Source organism: Callorhinchus milii, unplaced genomic scaffold (genome assembly GCF_018977255.1).
Source record: "Callorhinchus milii isolate IMCB2004 unplaced genomic scaffold, IMCB_Cmil_1.0 Scaffold3, whole genome shotgun sequence".
In the NCBI taxonomy this organism is placed as follows: domain Eukaryota; kingdom Metazoa; phylum Chordata; class Chondrichthyes; order Chimaeriformes; family Callorhinchidae; genus Callorhinchus; species Callorhinchus milii.
This window is the reverse complement of record NW_024704744.1, coordinates 76,243,783-76,263,648: the sequence shown is the minus strand read 5'-3', so window position 1 is coordinate 76,263,648 and position 19,866 is coordinate 76,243,783. Positions and strand designations below refer to the sequence as shown.

Genomic DNA, 19,866 nt, shown 5'->3' with positions numbered 1-19,866 from the left:
AGAGGCTTCCACCTGTAGATTCACTAAATGTAAACACCTAGAGATATCAGATTGTCTCCTTCTTCACCTTGTGTTGTTTCCCCCCGCAAACCCGACCAGCTATGAATCTCAGTACACCAGGATTCAATTCACAGCCAAGCCACCTTACCCGACAACAGTAGTGAAGGCAGCAGAGGGTGGGATTGGGCTCGCTGTCCTCAGGCAGCTGGTTGAGGCAGACGGGGCACTGTGTGACAGGGTTGCTGGGGGCCTGGGGGTTGCGGACCTGTAGCCCCGCTGCCAGCAACAGTGTATCGGGGTCCTCCGCATAGCGCTGTACCAGGAGGTCCACGTTCCACTTGCTGTGGATGAGCAGGTTCTGGGCTATGTCTGCGGATACGCTGAGCGTGTCCGCCACGCGCAGCACCGTCTGACTCATCAGCTGCTGCACCTCCTCCTGGCTCATTGTCCGGCCCATGGACAGGAGCACGGTCTCCAGCACTCCACACTCCGAGCTCTGCCACCCCCCAGTTGTGCTGCAGTCAAAGCTTAGGGTGAAACCACAAAGGGGGGAGAAATAAAAAGAACCAGTTTTAACCCTATTACAATCCTCGCATTTGATATAGTGCCTTGTCACATCATCGAGACATTCTCAAAGTGCTTCACAGAACATACTGCAAAGTGAACTTACTGTGAATTTTGTGGCTAAATCACGACAGCCAATTGCGCACAGCGGCGTCCCACAAACTGTTGTAGGTTGAGTGACCACATTATTATTATTATTATATTTTTTGGATGGATTATTACCCCCCCGGAAAAGCAATTTGCTAATCAACTAATAACCAGATTCTTATTTACTGCTAGGTTAACAGAGGCGTGTAGTGTAAGGAAACTTGCCTAACGTTTCGCCCTGCCCTGGGAATCAAATCCAGGTCCTGTCACTTCTGAGGCGAATGTACTAACCACTGCGCTACAGGAACCCTAGGAGCATTGCATATAGTGCAGTATTCAAACACCTCACACACATTGCAATAGCCAGTCTATTGGGCATTTATGGCTGGATACAAAGCACCCCCCACCTCCACCTCCCCCCGCACACACACAATCTTTTTAATATTATCTCTGCAATTGTGGTAACGCAAACTCAGATTTGCAGGAATCACAGACTTAGGATCACGGAAATCACATGCGTTAGCATCATAAATTCACAGATCTTTCAATCACAGAAATCCCAACGTTTAGAATTCTGCAAATCACAGCCTCAGAATCATAGCAATCATAGCTTTAGCAACATGGAAATCACATCCATTGAATTGTCAAAATCTCAGCCTTAGAATCATAGAAATCACTGTTAAGAATCATAAAATTCACGCACTTTTAATCATAGAAATCATTGATTACAAATTGTAGAAATTGCAGTTTCGGGAGTGAGAGAGACACCATATGGACCCATTCAGCCTATGCTGATACCATGTTGCTATTGATTCCATCCCCATTTCTCCTGCTCCTTCCCCACATTTTAAAACTGTTTGTCAAATATTAATTCAAGCTTCTGAACCTTCTTGATGCCAACATTTTTTTGCTATTTAAAAATGAAAGTAGGCGACATGTGAACGTTTTTCTGTTGCTTTAAATCTGACTGCAAACGTGCAGTCTTGTTTGTGGGCTACTGGCCTTCCACCCCTCCCCACCACTGTGGACCACTGTTTGTTGGAAAGGACAAGCCCACGTCCACATTCACTCACAGGTGATGTGTCGAGGTCCTTAATTTTACGAAGAGATTTTAAGCTGTGTCAGGTGCGGTACGTTTCATTAGTTTTTGATGATTCGGAATCAGAGAGAAGAAAAGAAAGGGGAATAAAGGGGAGAAGAGGTGGAGAGGAGGGGGCAGAAGAGATCCCACCTGAATGAAGAATATTTTCTGGTCTAACCACACCCGGAGCTAACCTACATCAAACCCTGAGGCAGCAATAATGGCCAAGGCCTCCCTGTGCTGGGTCTGCTCAGAGCTGGGTTAGACGGTCTGTTTGCTCAGAGCTGGGTTAGACTGTCTGTCTGCTCAGGGCTGGGCTTACATATGAAGCAACCCCAGACAGCACTACCCACACCATTCTCTCCACTGACCCTCTTGCCACTTACTAGCTGGTTACAACACTGCTGAATAATGAATTGATTTAGGTGGGGGAGAGGGGGGGAGGGAGAAAGAAAGTCTGTGAGTTTGGAGACAGACTGACCGGAGATAGAGGGACCTGAGTCGGACATTACCCGCCTGAGGTGTTCCCGATGACTAAACAAAACCAAAAAGAGGGCGATTAAGATGAACAGAAATTTGTAAAGAACATTTTATTACAGTATTGGTTCATACGAGACAATCTAGGCCGAGCTGCTGGTACAGACATCAAGTCAATCAGCAACGTAGAGGACACGAGTTCACACGAAGCTGTTTTAATGATCAGGTACAATCATGGTCTGCGTAAAACGCACTTTTCTGTTCAGCTCCTAAAATAAGCCTGATTTTGCAACACTGACTGCAAACTCCAGACTCTCACACAACACAGCTCAGTGGCAAACCCAAACCCACAACAGGACTGTGGCCTGATAACTATTCCCTCTGTATCAGCTGCAGCTCATGGCTGAAGCTACAGTGTCATGTTCCCAGAGTTACAGTCAGGGATGTGTGTGTGTGTGTATATGTGTGTGCGAGCGTGGGGGTGGGGTTGGGGTTGGGGTCTAACTGTCATCTTGCTCGCCACATCTTCTTCTGCTCCCTTTTTCCTTATCCTTGGCAACCATCCCTCAGGAACCTTTGTGGTACCTCTCTCATTCCTACTGATCATTTCTCCCATGCTGAGCTTTGAGGAGAGACTTGCCTTTTCCTCGGCATTGGGGTGGGGAGGAGTGGAGTTTGGTCAGCCAGGTGTCTGACACATGTGGACCCCATCACCATACATAAGAGCATCCAAAAGAAACTGAGATTTCCATACATCCCACCTACAACCAGAGATTCAGAAAAGTATTAGGCGCAGGTTGGCAAGAGCCATAGCATGGGGACCCCAGAGGGCGTTGGCGTAACTGCTGGAGTCTAACCAGCTAAAACTGCACAGCTTACCATTGAGAGCACTGTCTGACAAGTTTTCCCACTGCTTGACCATCTAGGTCCACCCTACCTATTAGGGTTGTGGCTTGCAGGGTTAATGGAATGATTCCCTGCCCTCAGTGTGGGGAATCATAGTTGATAATTGAGCCCAATCTTATCCTTTACCCAATGTCCACATTCACGCAGCTTCCAGCAAAAGGGTGGAGGAGGGGAAAGCTCGCTAGCGATCAGGAGCAGGGAACCCTCGTCCTATCCCGTCTTAACTCTAGGCTAACAAGTAACAACCTCAAACCCTGTCCTGGCTGAGAGCAGCTAAATTCAGACAGCCCCAGAGAATCCCAAACCTGTCACCTTTCAGTCTGTGTATCCTAGCCCTCCTGGGGTGTGGGTGGGAGGAAGAGGAAGATCAAGTGAGATACAGTAAGAGGAGTCTACTGTCCACTTCAATTCACAAGAGATGACTTGATTACTCTCATTTCATAACCTAAATGAAACTAGCTTAGTTTCTACAGACCAGTGGATCATCTCAATCTATAAACGCGCCTCTAGAAATTGGTGTGTGTGTGCGCGAGTGGAAGATAATAAATGTTGTGCAAAGACAGCTGAGGCTGATTTGCTAACCCCACACCCCATCCCAAACCAGTTTACCCGATCGATTTCCTTGAAGAGAAAAGAGCAGCTGTGGTTAATCACAGGTTGGGGAGTGTCCACCCACAAGTGCAACACAGGGAGAGCTACTGGAGATGGCAAAAAGACTGCCCTGTTTTGTCCTTCAATGACTTTGGGATATCGGTTGCCTGTTAATTTTAAATAGGTATCTCCCCCACCAGAGCCTCTCCACAATTGTGGGGTAAGCATGGGTATGAACCTTGCTGGGTCAGTGTGGCACTGCTCTCCATCTCCTCCTTATATCAAGCAGTTATGAACAAACTGCTTCAAACCCGCAAAAACAGGACAAAACAAAGGTGCTTTTTTTTTTAGTTTAAATAAAAGCCAAAGTGGCTGCAGGTCCCAACCCCAGCCTGCCAGCCATACAGTTCTGAGAGGCTCCAATCTCCACCAAGCCTCAGCCTCAAACCCAGGCCATGTGCTCTTCAAGCTTACTGTGGCAAATTAGAACGGCAACAAATTGTTAAAACCAGTCTCAGTTTGGAAGACGGTTTTCCGTGGTTCTTTCAAAAGAACAGGATCAACCAACTTCCAACTTAAGGTGGGACAGGAAACTCCCAGATGGAAATCTGAAGACAACACGGCCTTGCAGGCTGAGAGGAATTTCAAGCCTCCATTGTGTGTATGTGGGGAGGGGGAGGAGGGTTGTGCGTGTGGTGGGGGAGGATTGCGTGGGGGAGAGGCGGTGTGTGGGGGTGTGGGTGGGTGCGTGTGGGAGTGTGTGCAACTAAAAGGTTAAAGTCAATTACAAAAAGAACTTAAAATTGCCGATAGTGCCGGAGTAGAACGGAGGCTGAGAGCCGTATGACGGGGTTACCTAAATACTGATAAATTCTCTTTGCCATTGTTTGATTCCGAGCCCTTTGACCCCGGCTTTCGGAACATTATGTGCGCCTGTCCCTTCCGTGGGGTGATGGGGTCCTCCAGCACGTACTCCAGGATGTGCGGGTTATCCTCGTTTCGCCTAACGTAGCCTTCGTTGATGAGGTGCATGATGCAGCACAGCACGTCCATGTTGCTGCAGCTGAACTGGAGGAACCGCTGGGCAGCACTGGTCTCCTGACTCTGACACCTGTCAATCACCTGCAAACGGATCAGCCAAGTCAAGCAATAGCCTCACAAAATGACACAACAACAAATTACATTTGTATAGCGCCTTTCACGTCGGGAGGAGGTCTTAAGGCACTGGACCGTCAGGGATTTGTACCCGAGCTGGGGGTTGGGATCAGGAGGGGTGGAGGGCACGGAGGGTGGGTTTGGAGGGCAGTGAGGGTGGGGTTGGAGGGTGACTGAAAGCGTGGTCGAAGAGAAGGGTCGTGCGACGGCCCTTGAAGGAGGCAAGGGAGAGGGTGACCAAAGGCGCAGTTGAAACGGACCGCCCCACATCAGCAGTTGGGCCTTCAGCCTCTTTGCCCCCAACCTTTGGAACTCCATTCCAGTCCCTTTGCCTCGATCCCTCGCTTGCCTCCTTCAAGGCACGCCTCACGACCCTTCTCTTCGACCACGCCTTCGGCCACCCTTCTACCCTCTACCCTCCCTGATTCCAATCACCCTGCTCGGGTCTAAATCCCTGACTGTCCAGCGCTTTGAGACGTCCTCCCGACGTGAGACACTATACAAATGCAATTTTTTATTGTACTGATACAGCTTCTAAAAACTTCAAAACATTTCAAAGTGCTTCACAGGTAATTATGTCAAGTGCTGGTGTTTGTTGATACGTTTTTCAAATATTTGGCTAATTTCCTTTTAAAAGGGGAATTCACTCAAAACAACAACTTGCAGTTATAAAGCGGGGCAGAGTCTCAGAGTGCCTAACAGCGGCAAAGCCTGACGTCGAGTCAGTGTGAGGGAGGAGGTGACTGTAAGCTCATTCATCTCAAATCTCCGTTGCCCGCATCCCCACCTGCACCAAACTCCGGACTTCAATCCTTGCCAGGCTCCACTGGCCTCCTATCTCCCTAATGATCAATTGCAAGATCCTCACCTACAAATACCTTCTCGCCCCAGCACCACCCTATCTCTCGGACCTGCTTGTACCCCACTCCACTGCGCATCCACTTTGCTCAGTGGGCATAGACCTGCTGAATGTTCCCCAATCCCTCACTCCACCATCAGTGTCTGTGCCTTCAGTGACTACTTTCCTAACCTCTGGAACTCCCTGTCTCAATCCCTCCGCCTCGCCAGCTCTTTATCGATCTTTAAATCCCACAGAAGACTTAAATGCTTTGCCTGCACTTATGGTCACGTCTTTCTTCTCCCTCGCATGGTGTCAAACTCTGCGAGACGCTATAATATAATAATAAGTACATGTGGTTAACCTATATTCACCACTCTATGTTTATTTTTACAGACGAATCCAAAGGTGGTTTGTTACCTTGAAGACCAGGTTGTCGATGTGCAGTTCTTTCTCGGACTTCATGATCTGCACAATGATGCAGTAGATAACATTCCTCTTGCGATCCAGAGCACTGGCAGCATCTTCATCCACGTTCAGGTAAGTTTGCTTCGGCAGCAGTGTGTAGCACTGACTAACCACCGAACCTCTTTCCAATGCTTCACCGTTCAGCCTCAGGACCGCTGCAGGTAAAACAGAGTGAGTGTTTCGCTCGTCTAATATCGCACCATTTGCCCAGTCTCACAGCTCTAAACAACAACAATATGTGTATAGCACATGCAGTGTAGATTACTGATAGAATTACAGAATCGTACAGCATACAACGAGGCCGTTTGGCCCATTGTGCTTGTGATGGCTCTTTGAAAGAGCTACCTAATTAATACCACTCCCCCCCCTCTTTCCCCATAGCCTTGCAAAGCTTTCTTTTTAAGTAAACATCCAGTTCCCTTTTGAAAGTTAAATCGGATTTTCTACGACTTCTAGTTTGCTTTCAACTCAGACTTTGTGCAAGTCATAGTAAATGTTATGGTCCCGAATGATACGACTTATGTGAGTTTTGCTGTACTCGGGCACTGGGCCCTTCCTGCAAAAGTTCTCAAAACATGCTTTAAACCAAGCTGCTGTACATTAGAATGTCAGAATCGAGTCAGTCATCTCTAGGGTAATAGTGGCCATACTGTGGCCCGTGGCCAGTAGGACAGTTAAGAAGCGATCCCCTGAACATTCACACGAGTCTAGGTAAATTGGGGTTCGATAGAAAATGTATTTTTTTTTGATTGATTATTTCTTGATTCATGGCATCAATCAAGAAATATTCAATCAAGAAGTTTTATTTTGTTGGCCGACCTTTTGGTAATGGCCAACAACTACTGTTCTGGGAGATGCAGAGGAGATTTACTAGGATGATTACAAGGCTCGATTACAGGAACTCCCTCCTTATCGGCCTTCCCAACTCTTCCCTTCACAAGTTGCAGATTGTGTACTCTCACGCACCAGGCTCCGTGACCCCATCACTCCCACCCTCACCCAACTCCACTGGCTCCCCATCCCCCAGAGGATCGAGTTCAAGATCCTCATCCTCACCTTTAAGGCCATCCATGGCCTTACCCCTCCTACCTCTCTGACCTGCTGACTCCCTACCAACCTGCCCGCTCCCTCCGTTCAGTGGGCTCTGGCCTGCTCCATGTCTCCTGCCTGACCCACCCTATCATCGGTGGCCGGGCTTTCAGCTTCTCTGCCCCCACACTCTGGAACTCCATCTCACGGTCTCTTCACCTCACTTCCTTCCTTACCTCCTTCAAGGCAGGTATCAGTACCCTTCTCTTAGAGCATGCCTTCGGTCACCCTCCCACCTCTCTGCCTTCCCTCACCCCTACACCAGCCCTCCCCCATGCTCGGGCCCTGACACCCGACTGTTCAGTGCTTTGGGACATCCTCCCGATGTGAAAGGCATTCTATAAATGTAATTTTGTTGTTGATGATGATACCAGGAATGATTGGTTTGACCTGTGAGCAGAGACTGGTCGATCTGGAATTTTTTCCGTTGGGAACAAAGAAGGTTGAGGAGTTTTGAATGAAGGTTACAATCCCAGGAATTTGAGAGCACCATTCCCATATGGGATGCCTGGATTGTGTATTGTAATAGTGCTCTGGGACTCTACTCTGCTTGAGCAGCGCTATATAAATTCAAGTTGTTGTTGTTGCTCCCAAAATCTCAGGATTGCAACCCTATATTTGATAGTCAATAGGGAGAGATTACTTCCACTGGTCTATGAGTCAGTGACTGGAGGACAACAATTTAATAGTTAGTAAATGAGCACATGAGGAGGTTAGGAGGAAGTTTTTCACACACAGAGTAATTAGGATATGGAATACCCTGCAGTGCTTAAGGCAGAATCCACATTCGCTTTCAAAAGGGAACTCAACAAATATTTAAAAGTGAGTCAACAACAGGGGTTTGAGGAAAGTAAAATGAGACTGAAAGGTTTTCTCTTAAAGCAGCAGGCACAGACCCAATGGCCGAATGGCCTTCTTCTGTGCTGTAAATTTCCACGGTTCTATGGGCCAGGTCCTGAGTCAGGCAGGTGTGCAACACTCCAGTGCACCAATGACAGACCAGTAACTGGAGGCAGGGATCTTTCCTCTTGGTTTCTGTTAACCCTGCAAACCTAAGCCCCGATAGGAAGGGTGGTACCAGCTGGAAAAGCAGCGAGTCGGAAGTTTGCCAGACAGTGCTCTCAATAGTGAGTAAGATGGACGGATGAAGCTTGAGGAGCTGGTTGCAGTGCTGGGCGGGCATACCTACCTTTGAACTGACTCTGCTCAGTCTGTGTGTGAGAGAGGATACCGTCCTCTTCGATCAGAGGCTTGAGTGCGTGCTGGACCAGAACCAAGGACAACCCTGTCAAACGTAAGATGGTCTCCACGGCAATTTCCTGACAAGAGGGGAGAGCCCAGAGTGAACAAGGCGTTAAACTCTTAAACAGTTCTGATGAAAGGTCTCACACATGCACACGCAAAAATAACTTGCATTTTTACAGTACACCTTCATGTGATGGAGCGTTTCAGAGCACCTTACACGCAGACGACAGTAACTGTGTACTGAGCTTATTCAACCGTGAGAGCGAGTACCAATACAGTCTTGATAAGAAAGAACACACACTTTCCTGCCTCCACCCCTCCCTCTCCGTCCGCGCACCCACACTGTCATCTCACCCCCCCCTTCACAGTGCCCCCCCCCCCCCACCCCTCTGGCCCAGTGGCTGCCTTACTTCCTGCTGGTTAAACAGCAGCAGGATGTACATCTGCAGTGTGGAGACGTGCAGCGTTAGGGATCCGTAGGACAGCACGGCGTGTCCGAGCCACGTCCACTGCAACCGCCGGGGCTTAGTGCTGCTGAAGCCATACACGCTCTGACCTGGGGAGAGTGGGTGGGGGAGAGAGGAGGAGACAGGAGTCAGAGTCCAACTAAAACTTTCAAACATTAGAAATTTTACATTATAAACTGCATTGGGCTTCCACGTAGGAGAGCAGCTTGAAGCGTTCCACAAAGGATGGTATGAATCACTGAGCGGGTGCGGAGGGGGGTGGGGAGGCACAGTCACAGAGAAAAATTATCGGGCACTTTTGAAGACAGGGATAGGAGGGCAGATGTTAGGCAGAATGAATTGAGGAGGAATTTGAGAGAGAGAAAGAGAGAGGAGAGTGTGTGGCTGAAAGCTTGACATCCGAAGGTAGAGGACATGGGAGGTTACACAGCAGATGGGAAATTTGAGGAGTCTGAGGAGAGCGCAGAGGTAGTTGGGCAAGGCATTTGAAAATCAGGTGAGGATCTTTAAATCGATTAATAATAATAATAATCCTTGCATTTGATATAGCGCTTTTCACGTCGGGAGGACGTCCCAAAGCTCTTCACAGAATGCACTGTAAAGTGAATTGACTGTATATTTGTGGGCGAACTCGGCAGCCAATTGCACACAGCAATATCCCACAAACAGTCGTAGATTGAAAATGACCAATTTATTATTGTTTTTGGTTTTTGGAGGGATTATTATTAGGGGTGTGGAGTAAGGAAACTTGCCCAAGGTTTCGCTCGGCCGGGAATTGAACTCGGGTCTCTCGCTTGCAAAGCGAGTGCTCTAACCACTGAGCTACATGTGGTGGGAGTGTGGCAGATATGGCCTTTGTTGTGATGTGGATTACACTGATTTGTTTCGGATAATGTGGCGCTTACAATCTCAGCACAGGAGGCCATTATACCCATCAAACTTGTGCTGGCTCATTGAAAGCTGTTAGTACATAGACATACAATCCGTTTTTTCCCCTTGCTTTGTTACAGCGCCTCAGCACGTCGGAAGGCAGTCTAAAAGGATTTCCTGTGAAATGGAGTGACTGTGTATTTGTAGGCAAATGCGACAGTACAACTGCACACAACAATGTCCCACAAACAGCAATGAAACAAATGACCAATTTTATTTACGAGATTGTTGGCCTTGAAACCAGGAGAAACTTCCTTCTCTTTCCGAATAGTGCCAATGGATCATTAATGTCCACCTGAACAGGCAGACGGGACCTCAGTTTAATGTCTCATCTGAAGACAACACCTCCGACAATGCAATACACCTCCAGCAATGCATTGGGAGTGTCATCGTAGACTGTGAGTTTAAGTCCCGACATGGAATTTGAACTCACAACTTTCTGATGCAGAGGCGAGAATTCTACCACTGGGACAGGCTGGCACACACTTTTCTAATACAACAATCTAATTCCTTCTTAAAAGCTTTTTGCTTCCACCAATGTTTCTGGTCGGGTGTTCCACACAATAGCTCTCTGTGTAAAACACTCTCCTTTTGTGTTTTTGCAGATGATCTTAAATTGACATTACTGGCTCACTAAGCAGTGGAATAGTTTCTCTCTGCAGGGTGGCTGTTATAAGTCCACCAGATAAAATGGGTCATTCATTTCTTGGTTGTTTTTGGGACACTGCTGGTTGTAAATTGGCTGCTGCTTTCGCCTGCAAATACACAGTCATTGCACTTTACAGTGTATCCTGTTAAAGTGCTTTAGTGAGATGTTTAGTGCTATATGGGTCCATAATAATGAATAGTAATCCTTGCATTTGTTTTTTTTAAGGTCAGCAGGTGTCTGACACATACAGAAACCCATCACCATGCATCCCAAAACAGAAACGGAGTAGGTCATTCAGCCTTGTGCCTGTTCCGTCATTCTATAAGATCATGGCTGATCTGTACCTCAAGTCTAATTACCTGCCCTTGCCTCAGCATCCTCAGCCTTTTGGGAGAGAGTTCCAGATTTCCACTGCTCTTTGGGTGAAAAACTGCCTCCTAATTTCACTCCTAAATGGCCTAACTCTAATTTTAAGATTATGCCCCCTTGTGCTGGATTCCCCCACCAGAGGAAATAGTTTCTCGGTATCTATCCTATCAAATCCCTCTTTTATTTTAAAAACCTCAATCAGATCATCCCTCAACCTTCTAAACTCAAGGGAATAGAGACCAAGTTTATGTAACCTGTCCCCATAATTTAACCCTTTAAGCTCTGGTATCATTCTGGTGAATCTACATTGCATCCCCTCCAGAGCCAATATATCTTCCCTGAGGTGTGGTGCCCAAAACTGAACCCAGTACTCCAGATGGGGTCTGACCATTCTCTATATAGTTGAAGCAGCATCTTCTCTTCTTTATATTCCAGTCCCCTTGAGATAAAGGCCAACAGCCCATTAGCCTTTCTGATAACTTTTAGTACCTGTGAGCTTGTTTTTGATGATTTGTGTACGTGGATACCCAAATCCCTTTGCTCTTCCACAGTCATAGTTTCTCACCATTTAGAAAATACTCTTAAACATGGTGATCAGTTTCCACATGTGGTGGCTGACCCCCAAAAAATCAAATGCAATTATTATTTATTTTTATGGACCCAAACCAGTGTTATAATGGATTTTACACAAACTTATCCACAACACCTTCTATACTCACTGGAAGTGTAGAAATCGGAGAATTCCTCCAGGAAGTCACTGAGGTCCGGTGGGAAGTAGCGGGCCGGGTTCTCCAGGTGGCAGAGAGAGATAGACCAGCAGCGCGGGGATAGGACCAGCACCGCCAGCTCCGTCTCCGGCTCTGCCAGCGGCATCTCCACCTCCTCCATCACCTAAACAACAGGCCATATCTCACACCTTCACTCCACAAGTTGCTTCATACAGCCAGGTCAGATCACAGCACACACCTCCCTCACATCACTGATCGCAGCACACACCGCCTTCACATCACTGGATCATGTCACAGCACACACCTCCCTCATGTCACTGGGTATTCACCAGAATTATACCAGGGTTTAAAGGGTTAAATTGTGGGGACAGGTTGTATAAACTTGACTTAAGATAATAAAGGGATTCTATAGGGTAGATACGGTGAAACTATTTCCTCTGATGGGGAATTGAGAACAAGGGGGCATAATCTTAAGAATAAAGCCATTTAGGAGTGAAATTAGGAGGCAGTTTTTCACCCAAAGGGTAGTAGAAATCTGGAAGTCTCTCCCCCAAAAGGCTGTGGATGCTGGATCCATTCACATCTTCAAGACTGAGATGGATAGATATTTGTTAGGTCAGGGTATGAACAGAAATGTAGCAAAGGTAGGTAAATGGAGTTGAGGTACAGATATGCTCGAGGGGTTGAATGGCCTACTCCTCTTCCTATGTTATGTCACAGCACTGAGCTCCCTCACGTCACTGGAATAGCTCACAGAACTCACCTCATCGTCCATGTTCTCCAGTTTCTTGTCGAGCTGTTGAAGCCGGTACAGGTGGAATTCCTGTTGCAGCTCATTGGACTCGCTCAGGTTTTTCAGCATCTGCTGCGGGAACCTGCCGGGGAAGCAGCTGCCGATCTGGTCGATGATGGCTCGCTCCAGCCACACTTTCCCCTGTCCCAGCAGCCGGTCTCCCAGGTAGTACCTAAATATGCGAACCAACACGTCAGATTGCTCAGTTAATTTTATTGTAAAACGACTTCCATGCACTTTTGGTTTCTAACAATCCTTGCATTTGGTGCAATACCTATATTGTCTAAGATGTCTTAAACAACAGCAACATTACATTTGTAAAGCGCTTTTCATGTTGGGAGGACGTCCCAAGGGGCTGAACAGTCAGGGATCAGCACCCGAGTGTGGGGGGGGGCAGGGACAGGGTTGGGATGAGGGAGAGCCAGCAGAGGTAAACGGGGTCTCCTTGGAGCTGAACTGGCTTCCAAGGTGAAATGTTGGCAATGGAATGTCAGAATCAAGCCAGCCCTCTGTGACGGTCTTGGGTCTGGTTCCTGAGCCAGGAGGGTCCTCAGTATCCCAGGGCACAGCTGATGACAGCATAGTCAGCCTGGCTCATCAGCAGGACCTGGAAGGGCAGACCAGTCTCTGGGGGCAGGGAGTCATCCAACTCAGCTCCTGGTTGGACAAGCAGTGGATAAACTTGCCTCTCAATGCCAAGCTATGCAGTTTTAAGCTGGTTACCTGTATCATCAGGCAAAGAGAGACTCTAGCAGTTACCCCAATGCACACACTGGGGTCCACAAGCCTTAGCTCTTGCCAGCCTGCGCTTAATACTTTCAGGAATTAAGCAAGCAGGATGTGTCCCTCCAGGGAGGGAATGCGCATTCCAATAATCTATCTCTGGAATTTCCATGTGTAGATGGGATGCATGGAATTCTCAATTGGGTTTGGATACTCTAATGCATGGTGATAGGTTTCCGTGCATGTCAGATACTTGGCTCACCAAAGAAAAATGTCTTAAAGCACTTCACGGCTAATTATTGCAAGCATAGTGACTGTGCACGATAGAAATGATTCCTCTTCGACTGCTGAAACAATTCCCTTTAAATGTTACGCGACTGACCAACCATGTGACAAGACGGTTTGTATGAAGGGCCAGAGTGCGCGACTGACTCGGGACTCTATGCTGGAGGCTCTGATTACTGTCAGCTCGGAGCAAGTATCACCATCGGAACGAGTACCTGTAGAAATGTTCGAAGATGTTGGCCAGTTCCAGGCCTGAGAAGAACAGCATCGGTTCCAAGAACTGCTGCAACTGGTTCAGCGTTTCCACACTGCTGGCGTCTGCCCCGCTCTCCTGGATCCGCTGATCAATGTACTGTGCAAACCTCTCGCTCACCTGGGAGAGATACCCTTGGTCAGCAGGGAGAAGGGGTGCTGGCTCTTGGACACACGGGCAGGGGTTCGGACTGGGACATGAGCAGGGGGGGGGCTGGGACATGGGCAGGGGGAGGGTTGCGGCTGAGACACGAGCAGGGATTGGGACTGGGACGGGAAGGAGTTGACGCAGGGACTTACGTGCATGGCAGTGAGATGGGAGAGCTGTAAGAGACCCCCCGAGAAGCCTTTGCGGAGCGCCAAGACAAAGGCCGTCTGCTGGCCGAACAACTCCTCCATGGCGTTCTTAAGCCTCAGGTACATGTTTCTGTAGCGTTGAACAAAGTCCGTTGAGTTCCACGCGCCGTCAAGGAAGTGTTTCACCTGACGGGAAGAAAATATTGTACAATTAACTTTCAAACACAATCTAAACACATTCACATTCACAATCCCGGGGGAAGAGGTGTCCCAGTTGTCCTGTCTTAGCATTCCCTCCTCATCCAAATTGATCCTCAAATTCAAATAAGTTGGCTGCTCATCTCAATGTTGTTTAAGGGTGGTACAGATTAGCTGCTGTATTTCTCTACGTAACGTATTAAATGTTTTCCCAAATGTTTTTCATTGACGGGTCAGTCAGACCATTAACACTGCCACTTTATATATTTTTTGTTCATCTGGTATTTTGCTCAAGCCATTTTTGAATAATTTTATCAGTACCAACTGCTCTGAGGGTTATAGGAACTACATTTGTTTTACAGTGCCACATTCAATTTGTATTATTATAATAATAATTTATTGAATAAATTTAATAACTTAAATATTATTCAATTTCGCCCACAAAATATATTTCACTTTATCCTGTGAAGAGCCTTGAGTCATCTCAACAACCTGATAAGGCGCTATATCAAATGCAAGGATTATTATCAATATTCATAGAATCATAGAATTATACAGTACAGAAGGAGGCCATTCGGCCCATCATGTCTGTGCCAGCTCTTTGAAAAAAGCTATCCAAATTAATCCAACTCCCCCGCTCTCTCCCCATAGCCCTGCAAACTTGTCCTCCCCAAATAATTATCTATATTAATTAATAATAACAATGTATTATTATTAATCATCATTATTATTGTTGTGTTCATATTGTTAATAGTTCCCGCACTAGAGCTATTTATTTCAATCCCATTGCTCTGCTTTTTCTCCCATTGTGTTTATGCTGGTGCTCGTTCCCCTGCTGGGCTACCATTGGGCAATGCTCACCTGTTGCTGCACCACTGCATGCCAGCACTGAGCTATGCCAGCAATACTGCCCGGCTTGCTCCTGGGTTGCCCTTTCCCGGATGTGCTACTGCTGCCACCGTCTTTTGATTTGTCTTTGCCATCTGCAATGCAAACGTCACAGTGATTACAGACATGGTCTCAAACTGAGGATGTCCCAATTGACTTTAACTAGCCTCCACCCTCCAGAATTGTTATCCAGTGCTTCACTAACACAGGCTGGGTTTTAATTCTATTTGGCCATGAACACTTATATTATAACAATAATAATCCTTGCATTAGTGCCTTATCACATTGTTGAGACCTCTCAAAGCACTTCACAGAATATATAAACTATAAAGTGAACTGACTGTGTATTTTGTGGGTGAAATGCACACAGCAGTGTATTTGAAATGCGCACAGCAGTGTTCCATAAACGGTCGTGGATTGAGTGACCAAATTTTTATTTTTTTATTTTTGGAGAGATTAATACCCCCGGAAAAGCGATCCGCCAATTGACTACAAACCGGATTCCTACTTACTGCTGGTAAACAGAGGCATGTGGAGTAAGGAAACCAGCTGAACGCTTCGCCCAACCCAGGAATGAAACCCAGGTCCTCGTGCTTGCAATATTGAGAACCAGAGCAGACAGACCATTGCCATCCACCTGGCACTTGTACTGATCTTTACTGAAGTCAATCTTCAATCCCCTACTGAAGTCAATCTTACTCAGCCGGTAATACACTAATCTCAGGGTCAGAAGGTTGTGGATTCAAGCTCCAGATCAGGACTTTGATCTCACAGATTTGACTGTCACTCCAAAGCAATACTAGGGCAAGGGCTGTGATGACAGAGATGTCATCCTTTGGATGAGGCTGTTCAGATAAATGTTCCTGTGACAATATTGGAAAAGCAAAGGGTGTTCTTCTTCTGGTGCGCTGGCCAATTAATTCTCCTCATAACTTGTCATTTATCTCATGTTTGTGGGATTACTGTAACTGGCAGCCTATAACCCATTCGACTTTATGCACAGAAAATGAGTGGTGAAAGAAGTGGAATAGTGAAGACAGGTAGAGCTCTGAGATCAGCCACTTGGAACCCATTGTGGGGTATTGGCCAAGAGCATTGCAGGATTGATAACATCCATCTGAACAGATGGGGCAGTTTCTCCTCAAACGACTTCTCCTCTAGCCCCCGGACGTCTCGTGCAGCATTCTTCAGGCTCTGTCCTTGGTCCCCTCCTCTTCAACATCTATATGCTCCCTCTTGGTAACATCATCTGCAGACATGGGGTCAACTTCCACATGTATGCGGATGACACCCAACTCTATCTCTCTGCCTCCACTCTTGACTCCAGGACCACTGCTGTGCTGACAGAATGTCTGTCAGACATCAAGTCTTGGAGGAAAGCTAACTTTCTTCAGTTGAACATCAACAAGACCGAGGCTCTCCTAATTGGCTCCCGTCAGCGCCTCCTCACCTCAGGCGCTGACAGCATCACCATCCATGGTTGCACACTCCATCTTACTAAGCCAGTCCGGAACCTTGGGGTCTTGTTTAACCCTCAACTCTCCTTTCTACCCCACATCTGCACCATGACTCGCTCTGCCTTCCCCCACCTCTGCAACATCACCCAACTCTGCCACTGTCTCACACTGGAAACCCTCATACATGCCTTCATTACATTGAGACTCGACAATGCAAACTCACTGCTTGTCGGCCTCCCCAACTCCTACCTCCACAGGCTGCAGATCATCCAGAACTTGCAGCCCGTTTCCTCTCCCTCACTCGGCTCCGCAACCTTATCACCCCCATCCTTGCCCAACTCTACTGGCTTCCCATCTCACAGAGAATACAGTTCAAGATCCTGGTCTTCACTTTAAAAGCCCTCCATGGTCTTGCTCCCCCCTATCCCTCTGACCTCCTAACCCCCTATTTCCCTGTCCGCTCCCTCTGCTCAGCGGGTTCTGGCCTCCTTCCCTCGCCACCTTCAAGACCATCCTCTTCAACCATGCTTTCGATCTCCCTGCTTCCTCCCCTACCCTCCACCCCCCCACCCTGACCCTCAGCTCGAGTCCATGTCTGTTCAGCGCCTTGGGACGTCCTCCCGACATGAAAGGCGCTTTACAAATGTAATTTTGTTGTTGTTGTTTAACACTTAATCCAAATAACGACACCTCAAACAACCCACATAACACCTTTGGCTCTTTCAGGGTTAAACCGGCCGTTCAGGACCTGGGTACTTACCGGATTTGATGGCTGGTTTTAGCTCCTCCACCTCGTTGCGGCTGGTGTCGACGTGGACCAGGAGGTGGCAGAGGCGTCGCACCCGGGAGTTGAAGATGACGGCCCGGCCTTTACCACGCTTGGAGTTATCGGAATTCTCCAGGTATTCAGTTAGCAGCCAGGTCAGGGGGCTGGGATCAGCGTTACCTGCCAGACAGCAATGAGGACGAGTTAGAAGTGAAAAGGTGAAGAGACCAAGTGAGCAGAGGCTCCACTCATTGCAATTACAATAGAGTACAGCATATCCAGACAACAACAAATTACAATTATACAGTGCCTTTCTCATCTTGAGGACGTTCCAATGCACTGAACGCTCAGGGATTTGGACCTGAATTGGGAGTTGGGATCAGGAGGGATGGAGGGGAGGGAGGGTGGGGATAAGAGGGTGACTAAAGGCATAGTCAAAGAGGAGGGTCTTGAGACAGGCCTTGAAGGAGGCAAGGAGGGGGTGAGGCGAACAGACTGTGGGATGAAGTTCCAAAGGGCGGGGGCAGAAAGGCTGAACGAGCAACCACCAAGGGCAGGGGACATGGACCAGGCCGGAGCCTACTGAACGAAGAGAATGGACAGACGACGAACAACTTCTTGCTGCCCTTATCGTCACTGGGATTCAGATACAAAAATGGGGCGGCCAGCCTGGTGAAAAATGTTACTTGCTACATGTGAACAATGTTCATGATTTTACCTGACATCCAATAAATATTGCTGCTTGTCCAGCTGCTTGTCAACAACTATCAGGTAGAAACACTTCAAATACCCCATTAGGGCTTTGGCTTGCAAGGTTAACAGGAGCTGAGTGGGAGATTTCCCTGCCCCCAGTTGCTGGTCTGCCCTTCCAAATCCTGCCGATGAGCCAGGCTGGCTGTGCTGTCATAAGCAGTGCTCTGGGATTCTAATTTTAAGGTTACATCTCTGCTTTTATAATGATATCTGCTGAGCTCCCACAGCTCTCACACTGGTGCCATGCGGTTCGTACCCAAAGTGGTGATACTCTGTACGATGGGGTTGATCAGAGCTTCCCAGCAGGTCCTTCCCAGAGCCTCGGATGCCTCAGCATCCGGTAGGAAGCGATCGGCAAACATCTGCTCGTGCCGCAGAGCGCTGTTTAACCTGCGAAAAGAGGAGGAAGAATACATTTCTGGGTCACGGAAACATGGAAATTACAATTTATATCATATAATCCTTGCATTTTGATATAGCACCTTATCACGTCTCATAGGGCTTGTACTGTAAGTGGTTTGACTGTGTAGTTTGTGGGCGAAACACGCCAGTGTCCCACAAACATTTGTGAATTGAGAGCTAAAAATGTTTTTTTAGGGGGTGGGGGGATTATTACCCCTGGAAAGTAATCCATCAATCGTCTAACAACCAGGTTCTTACTTACTGCTAGGTAAACGGAGGCATGCAGAGTAAGGAAACTTGCCTAAAGCTTCGCCCCACCCGGGAATCGAACCTGGGTCTTCTCGCTTGCAAGGCGGCATCTCAAACAATACAGCATACATAACAATAACAAATAGCATTTATATAGCACCTTTCACATGGGGAGGAAGTGTCAAGGCGCTGGACAGTCAAGGGTTTGCACGAGATGGGGGTTGGATGGATTTCAATTTAATAATATTATTATTATTATTAGTGAAATTTAAAAGTGAGCGTCACCCTAGATTGTGAGCTCAAAGTTTCAATGTGGGGCTTGAACCCACAATCTTCCAACTCAGAGGCGAGAGTCCTATTCACTGGGCCAGGTTCAGCTCCACACCCCAGGTACGGCCACACATCCCAGGCACATTGCTCCCACCCACACCTCCCCCCCAGCACAGCCAGGGAGGATCACCTACTTATTGAAAAGCTGCAGCAGTTGCATCCGGTCCTCCAGGATCTCCTGACACCAGGTGTGGGCCTTGGTTGTGTAGAACAGGTATGTCCGGCAGCAAAGCTGCTCCTTAAAAACTGGCCAGAAGGTCGGCTTTGGGCCCAGAACTTCAAATCCATGCACACGTGTGTCAATCCCGCCCTGGTGCAATGAGCAGAAGACGTTACTCTGATCCAGTGCATATGGTCAACAACTACCATGTAGAAACATCTCAAATACCTTTACAAGTAATCACTGGAAAGTCAAACCTGGACTGTGAGCTCCAAGTCCAGACCCGGGCCTTGAACCTTGAGGCAACACTGCAACCGCTGAGGCAAGGTGGAATTTTTTGGGTTGTAGGTTTGTGCAGTGATTTCATAAAACCATAGAATCTTACAGCACAGGAGGCGGCCATGTGGCCCTTCGTGCCTGTGCCAGCTCTTTGAAAGAGCTACCCAATCACTCCCACTCCCCAAAGCCTTGCAGTTTTTTATTATTTTCAAGTACCTGTCTAATTCCCTTTTGATAGTTATTATTGAATCTGCTTCCACCACACTTTCAGGCAGTGCATCAAGATCGTAACAACTTGCTGCGTAAAAACATTTCTCCTAATCTCCCCTCTGGTTCTTTTCTCAATTACCTTAAATCTGTGTGCTCTGGTTACCGTTCCACCCGCCAGTG

General features: G+C 47.6%; 1 protein-coding gene across 2 annotated transcripts in view; it reads right to left on the bottom strand.

Annotated features, from left to right (window-relative positions):
- LOC103181623 (cullin-9) overlaps positions 1-19,866 on the bottom strand; it is a 61,104-nt gene that overhangs the window by 11,898 nt on the left and 29,340 nt on the right. For both annotated transcript variants that reach the window (XM_042332752.1, XM_007898244.2), the window contains exons 17-29: positions 19,172-19,347; positions 18,313-18,446; positions 17,298-17,483; positions 15,054-15,175; positions 13,998-14,180; positions 13,661-13,818; positions 12,408-12,609; positions 11,636-11,807; positions 8,912-9,057; positions 8,446-8,575; positions 6,120-6,322; positions 4,563-4,828; positions 149-527 (exon numbers count right to left, since the gene is read on the bottom strand). In XM_042332752.1, the coding sequence (XP_042188686.1) occupies positions 149-527; positions 4,563-4,828; positions 6,120-6,322; positions 8,446-8,575; positions 8,912-9,057; positions 11,636-11,807; positions 12,408-12,609; positions 13,661-13,818; positions 13,998-14,180; positions 15,054-15,175; positions 17,298-17,483; positions 18,313-18,446; positions 19,172-19,347 (2,457 nt within the window). The remainder of the gene's footprint in view (positions 1-148; positions 528-4,562; positions 4,829-6,119; positions 6,323-8,445; positions 8,576-8,911; positions 9,058-11,635; positions 11,808-12,407; positions 12,610-13,660; positions 13,819-13,997; positions 14,181-15,053; positions 15,176-17,297; positions 17,484-18,312; positions 18,447-19,171; positions 19,348-19,866) is intronic.